The 7,351-nt window shown below is 40.1% G+C and overlaps 1 protein-coding gene across 3 annotated transcripts in view; it reads left to right on the forward strand.

Moving 5' to 3' along the window:
* Positions 1-7,351, forward strand: part of ROR1 (receptor tyrosine kinase like orphan receptor 1) — a 393,156-nt gene that overhangs the window by 103,094 nt on the left and 282,711 nt on the right. Inside the window, exon 1 of one of the 3 annotated variants that reach the window (XM_019628205.1) lies at positions 6,384-6,446. The exons of 1 other annotated variant lie outside the window; for it this stretch is intronic. In XM_019628205.1, the coding sequence (XP_019483750.1) occupies positions 6,431-6,446 (16 nt within the window). In that variant the 5' untranslated portion in view covers positions 6,384-6,430. Of the gene's footprint in view, positions 1-6,383; positions 6,459-7,351 lie in introns of those variants that run through there. One more of the 3 variants, XM_019628206.1, reaches the window with a different exon arrangement.

Raw genomic sequence — 7,351 nt, forward strand, 5'->3', positions numbered from 1 at the left:
TGTCAAGTTTTTGAGATAGGGTACACCTTACTGTCTCTTGTCAGGCCTGCCAAGAAGCGGCTTGTGTGCTACAGAACAAGTATGAAAAGGAGACCCTCGCCACAAATCTGACACACGGCTCTTTCTTCTTTGCACTTTCAGAGCTGAATCTTGCTCTTCCCCACATTTTTGTTTTTTTTTTCCTAGTACAGAAATTAGCTCTGTGGTGTTGGGTTGTTAGGAACCTAACTTGTATTCACTGTAGCTGTAATTTTGCTGGTCTTTCTCTGAATATGAAAACAGCATTGGTGGAAGATCTCATTGCATTATTCTAGAACATTTGTTAGATTTCTGGAAGAAGTCGCAGGCTGTCCATAAGATTTGGACCTGGAGGCATAGACCAGGATCCAAAGGAATGCTGCAACTGGACGTAGTTCCTTTTGAGGGAGAGAGGTAAGTGAGTAAACCCCAGGTAGGCATCCTAACTCAGAGTTTTCTAAATGGTTAATGCTTGGCTGACATGTCATAAAGCTAATTTGTTTATACTTATGTCACATAATTATACACTCTGTATATAATATGCTTTTGAAATTATTATTTATTGCACAAATATTATAACAGAAACTGAACTCAAAACACAAGGAAAAATGTGTGTGGGCTCGCCATTTGTACAAATCAAACTTTTAATATATTTTATGGGCTCGTTAATAATCCCTGTCCATCATCCTTAACAGTCTGGTTGAAACTGTACTGGAGATATCATTTGGTATTCTGCCCTGCCGAGTTCCCCCCTCTACACACATCGTTATATTATTCACATGTGCTTCCCAAAGCTAGTTATATCTGCATGTAGGCATTTAGCTATTCTTATAGAACTGTGGTTTGAACTCTGAGCATCTAGAGGAAGCTGCCATTCTCACCTAACCCAGGTATTTTCTTTTCTCTTCCTGGTAAGAGAAGGAATGAGGGCTGGTAGCAAGAGGGAACTGCCCCGACAACTGTTCATTGTCCAAGGCTGCCTTGTTGCTTCCATCAGAAACCTAGAGGCATCCTCTATCAGAAAGAAGCCTCCTTGCCTTTCACGTTCAAAGAAGAGAATTTAGAAGGAAATATTTGAGAGGTCCTGGGACATCCAGAAGATAAATCCCTACATCATTACTTTGAGTGGGAGAAGTTAGGTACAAGTAAATGGCGGCTGAAAGAACCAGCAGCACCTTCGTTTATTTGGGAATGCCTTTGCACTTGGGTTTGAATACTTCTGATGTAGATAGCTAGTGTGCTATCTCCCTCTCTCTCCTATAATATAAGAATGAGCGGTATCACGGTGCAGACTGAGGATGGGGGGGCGTTGAGGGAGTAAGATGATAACTTGAAGCTTTCCAGAAGTTTCTGAAGTAGGCACAAGGCATATGCTGTTTTCCAAAGGGAGTGAGCAGGACTAAGAAATGGAGCTAGGAGTGAAAGGCAGGGGAACCAGTGGGGTGGAGAAGAGCAGTGGCTTTGAAGCCAGACAGTGGGGGTTCCAATCTTTGCTCTGGCGCTAGTTTGGTAGCCTTGGGCAAATCACTTAACATTTCTGAAACTTTCTATGAGGAAGATAATTTCAAATTAGATAATGTAAATAATGTGCTTAGCACAATGCCTGTCATAAATAGTAAGCACTCAATAAACGTGAAGCATTATTATTACTATTATTATTACTTCCTGTTTCGCATAATCTGATTGCTTTCCAAACTGATGTCTCCGGACTAAGGTAGTAATGGGGTCCATGTACTGTTTTTAGTGTTTCAAACTCTAAGAGAAGTTAATAGTTCTGGTCATTGTCATAAGCCCATGGTAGTCTTGAAACATGGCACCCATGGTGAAAGAATAACAGAAGGGGTCCTTGTTAAAAAAGTTGGGGCTTCAGACTTAGGAAGTTAACAGGGTCTTTAACAAAAGCTTGTGGGTTTCTAGTACTAATGGGAATAAACAGAGGATCCTATGAGCAAAGGACTTGATTAATTGGTATAAGTGATCGTTACCTGTGGAACATTGGGAGTTGATATTCTCTGGAGTCCCCAGGGTTCAGTCGTGTTAACTGCCTTGTTGAGCATGCTATCACTGCCAAAATGCCTTCTTGGAAACTGAGAGCAGTGAGAAAACTGCTAGGCACATAGAAACCGGTTCCTCTACCCAACTTGGTAGAGCATTTGCTCTAGGCAACCAGACAGGCTCCAGGAGACATTTATCTTTATGGTGCCTTTTTTTTTTCCTTTTAGCTGTAATTTAAACTGACATCACTTGATTTTGACATTGCAACAAGGTCTCTATGGACTTAATATTATGTTCATTTTCCCATGCACATCCTCACTGGAGATTGATGGATTTACACCAACATGGAAACTGGTTGGAATGGAAACCATCCAGAAAATGATTAGGGAGCTTGAAGCTTTCTGAAACTGGGCACAGGCTGTATTAAGTCATTGTTTTAATGAAACTTGTCTTAGCTGGGGTCTCTTAAGAGCCTGTTTTCTAGTTTTAATATTGAGTCACTAATTTACACTAATGAGACGCTGTCAAGATTAGACACCAGTCTTACACTGTGTTTGGCACAGGGTAAGATCTAACCTGAAATATGGCTTTGCAAAATCCTCTGTATTAAACTTGGGGGGGAGATAGAGAAACAAACTGCCTGGTTTCAACAGAAACTGTCAACATATACATCTGGGAAGAAAGTCATGGTAAATATGTTCTTATTACACCAGGGTGGTCTAGATCAGGTCCCATCAGTAAACAGCTAAATATCACCCTTTCCTGGTAAATTTGCATACTCGTGTGTCTGGTGTGAAATGCTGTACACATCAGCTTTTGATGATCTTATTTGTGGGTTATCCACTGTGAGAATTGTCTTTTAAAAATGGGAAGCAGCAAAGCATAGTGGAAAGAATATAGATGTTGGAGCCATACCCATCCAGCCCCAAGTCCCAGCTCCCTCCTTTTCCAAATGTTTGTCCACGTAAGAACTGCAACATCCTTTGCCTCAATTTTTCTCATCCATAACATGAGGGTGGTGATACTTAAAGTGCAATGTTGTTGAAAGGTTTAGCAGAGATAATACAAGTGGATAATGTAGTGCCTCACATATAGTTGATGCTCGCTTAAGGGTGTATTTACAGACACACACATTATTTTGAATTCATCCCAGATTTGTCCAAGGCCACCCAGCCTTTCTTGGTCTTCTCTCCCATGATAAGTTAGTTGTGTGTTCTTGAAGACAGTCTGATTTTATCATTGGATTGTACATTATTTATCTTTCACTTCTTCCCTTCATTACTGGTGCGAATGGATGCATATTATCTTCTTACTTTGTTAGTCATAATCCCTTGGCATATTCAGATCCTACAATTGTAAAAATGTGTTGTGTTCTTCTATGTCTTTTGGCTTCCCAAACCCAAAGAAAGCCAGTGAGTGGGTGGGAGAAGATGATCTGAGAGGTTGCTCACATTCTGAAGATTCTCAGGTATATTTATGATTTTATTTTTATGGAGAGAATATTCCTATAGAGAAGTATTCTCTCTCAGTCTCTCTCCACTGGAATTGGAGATATGGTAAGTGATGGGAGAGACACACTGAGATGCCTTCACCAAATCCTGCTACTATTTCTCTGCACTTCGTTCTGAAGTCATCAGTACTGCATGGAGGAGAATTTTGCCCTCCACTGGTAGCTTTGCTCCTAGATTCAGGGTGCAGTTTGGATGCCTATGGTTGAATGATTCCAGCTACTGCTAAATGGTGCTTCTCTTTCAAATAGTATTGTCAACTATAGAGTAAGATGCTTTTTGTTGGGAGATCTTGCTTTTCTTCATAGCCTATCCCCCACTCTCTCTTCTCCAAACCATTCTTTAAAAAAAACAAAACAAACAAAACACCTGTATTGAGAAATAATCAGAGGTAGTGAACAGACCTAGATCCAAGCCTTTTCCTGATATATGGTAGAATCCTGTTACCATCCTTTTTGTTGGCTAATTTCAATTGTTTTAGACTGATGCATGCACATCTCTCAGTCCCATGGAGACTTTTTGGAGACAAAAACTATTAAAAGCTCTTAGAATTGGTTCAGGAAAAATATTCTTTATCTGTGGAAAAATTAATTATCCTATCTAGAAGAATGCCTTGAAAGAGCATAATATTTTTATTATGTCTTTTACCAAATGATACATTATTCACATAAATAAATAAATCTTAAAAAAATCATGCTAATAGTAATACTAAAAATACTTATGCATCTTCATTTTAACAAAGAATGCAGTCGTTCATGGAAAGTATTGTGTTAAATTTAAATCCATTGCAGTGGTTTTGATTTTTTTTTTCCCCCCACTTGGAAGTGCTCATATTCTGGAATGTGTTTGTAAATCTTGACCTCAGAAACTTCTCCTTAGAAACTGGAAAACATTTTGCTAGAGGGACCTACGGTGAGCACCGCTGTAAACTGGGGCCAGGTCTTATGAGTTAGGAGCTGGTTCTGTGGTTCAGGGGGCTCCAGGATACTAAGGCCACAGCTTCTTGCTCAGATGAGACATACCCTTGGCACAAAGTAATTGTTAATGAGATATGCTGATAAATTCATTAACAAAAGAAAAATTTGAGGAGAAGCAAGCAGAGGAGGGAAATTGCATTTTTCCTTCATAATTACTCTCTTGTGTGAGAATACAACTAGTCCTTTGGCTTATTTTCAAAGTGTGGTATATTTTACCTTTGTTCACACTTGTCAAAGTCTTAATTTGCAAAGCCCACTGACAACATTTTTCTTCTGTTTTGGGGGGCTGCTTCCTTTGGCCCCTTAAAGATGATTAAGACTTGTAATTTGTGAGGACTTTTGTGGCATGTTTTGGTATTGGTCGTGCCAGACAGGATAACTGGATTAGAGCAGAGTCTCAGAGGTCCTGTGTCCAGCGTCCCACCCAGGGCAGAAATCATCTCTGCTATCTGTTCTTCTCGCATCCGCTGGCTCTCACTGAGGGGTAAGCAGATCTTCCACTTCTGAAACGCAGGAGTTACTAGGCTAGGGAGCGTTTCCTCCATTTGAAGCATGCTGGCTACTTAGTGAAAATTGATGAGCAAATGAATGATGAACTATTTAGATCCTAGGGCTGCTCCCACATCTTCTTGGGGTGGCTAGAGACCTCTAGACATTTTAGGAAGATGTTACATGTGTGCTCTTGAAATGTCCTTTCCAGGCCAAATAGCCCCACAGCCCTAATTACTCCATACTCTTAGAACATCATTGTTCCCCTATTTTCTCCCCTTCTTGCTCTTTGCTGGTCAAGTTCCAATTTGTCAGTGTTTTTTTTTTTTTTTATAATATTGTAAAAATACTGGAAGGAAATGCCCCAGGTATAGTCAGATGAGTACCAAGTAGAGTGGAACATTTCTCTTCTGATTCTGAACTCTGTTATCTTATGAATGGAACCAGAAGTTATTGGCTATCTTGGGGTCACCATGCTTAGGCAGATGGACAATAGAGTGGCCGAAAGAAGAGCCTGGAGCTAACTGCCTGGGTTTGAATTCAGACTCCGCTACTTAGGAAAGGTGTGACCCTGGGCTAGATGCCTAACCTCTCTGTGCCTCAGTTTTCTCACCTATAAAATTGGGGATAATCATAGTACTTACATTATAGGTTATTATAAAGAGCAAGTGAATTAATTTATGCCAAGGACTTCACAACTGTGCCTAGAACAAAATAGGCTCTCTGTGTTGGCTTTTATTGAACTTACCATGGAAAGCCTCCAGGTATTACTATCTGAAGTGCGGTTAAGTTTCTCAATGAGGCTTTAGAATTAGACAGGCTCTGTTTAAATCCTAGCTCTGCCACTCTGTGTGCATTCTTGGGCAAGTTACTTAACCTCTCTAAGCTTCTGTTTCCTCACTGCAAAAGGGCAAACAAGAATAAAAATAGTATCTTCCCTATAGGATTGTTGGGAAGATTAAATGAGATGATATGCATAGTGCTTGGCACGTTGTAAGTGCTCTGGAAATGTTTGCCAATATTGTCATTTGAATTTTTGAGCCCTAATTAAGATCCTGGAGGGCAGTGACTATGTTGTTTTGCCTTTAAAAAAAAACAAAAAAAACAACAACTCTACCTGGTATGCCATGTATAAGTGCTGCTAAATTAAAAGAGTAAACATTTAGATTGAGTTTTCCTTTTGGGTCTACCATAGGTAAGTGGAAAAATGAAATTCTTCTAAGCTCTTTAAAACTGTGTGCTCATAAGTTTATCGTGGTATTTGGCCTGGTTGTTCTGAAGAATGTAGTCAGCTTGCCACCGTGCTCTAATTTGCTTGGGCTTCAGGATAAATAAGCTTGCTTGATCACTTCTCTCCTCATTAATTGCTGCCTAGAATTCCTAGGGAATATTTAGGCTTGTGACTGCACTCCCCACCAGCTGGAGGCCCCTCTTCCCTTTCAAATGGCCCGTGAGGTGGGTAAGTAATCAGGTGAGTGACAGAGGTTATAGCCAGTTTTCTAGGGACTCTGGGATTCATTTTTCTTGCGTTATAGAAGCTTTGAGCAAGTGAGTTTTAAGGTTGTTGAGAAAGTGGGAGACCGTTTTTTTTTAAAAAAATGGTTTATAGTTATTAATGTTTTCAAATCTTGGTTGGATTTTAAAGGTGGGTTAAACTGCTAAAGTGAATATAAATTAAAACCAGTTAAACAGAAGAGTCCCTCGTCCATTCTGACTTTGGTGTGCTTAGAATTCCATAAATTTTATGGGTTTCAAAATACTTGCCTTGTTTTGAATGTTTCTAATAAGATGGAGTGAAGTGGCTCACACCTCATGAGATATGGGACTGTTACCCAGGAATGCTGTTTGGCGCACACATAAAGAAAGCACTGGTCTCTTGATTTATAAAAAATGTGTGGCTCATTTCCCTGGGACATGTGCATTATTTTCACAGAGGAATTTCATTTTTCACTCCCTCCACCCTGTGCATCACTTGCACACGTTTGCAGTTCATCAACTGTGATTTCCAAAATGTTTTGCCCTCCTCTCTCAAGCCACCTCCATCCAACTGCCCAAAGAGAAAGAGATTATGTGGGGAGGAGGGAAATTTTCTTAAATGCCTCATTTTCCTGTCTGTAAGGGGCTTGGTGAATTTGAGAAATGGCCTGAGTGTTAGCCCAGATGACTCAATGCAATGATGAAACAAATTGGAAATGGTTTCCATGAGAGAGAAGGGTGGTGGTTGAGGGGGGAACGACATGTGTTTATGTCGGCTCTTTCTTTTGTTTCTTTTCTTTCTCTTTTTCTTTCTTCCTCCTTTTTGCACTGTTAAGGCTTCGTTTTAGGTCGGCATTATAGAAATGAGGCCATGTTGCACCAGCCTCA

The sequence above is a fragment of the Hipposideros armiger genome, unplaced genomic scaffold, assembly GCF_001890085.2.
Source record: "Hipposideros armiger isolate ML-2016 unplaced genomic scaffold, ASM189008v1 scaffold_755, whole genome shotgun sequence".
Lineage (NCBI taxonomy): Eukaryota > Metazoa > Chordata > Mammalia > Chiroptera > Hipposideridae > Hipposideros > Hipposideros armiger.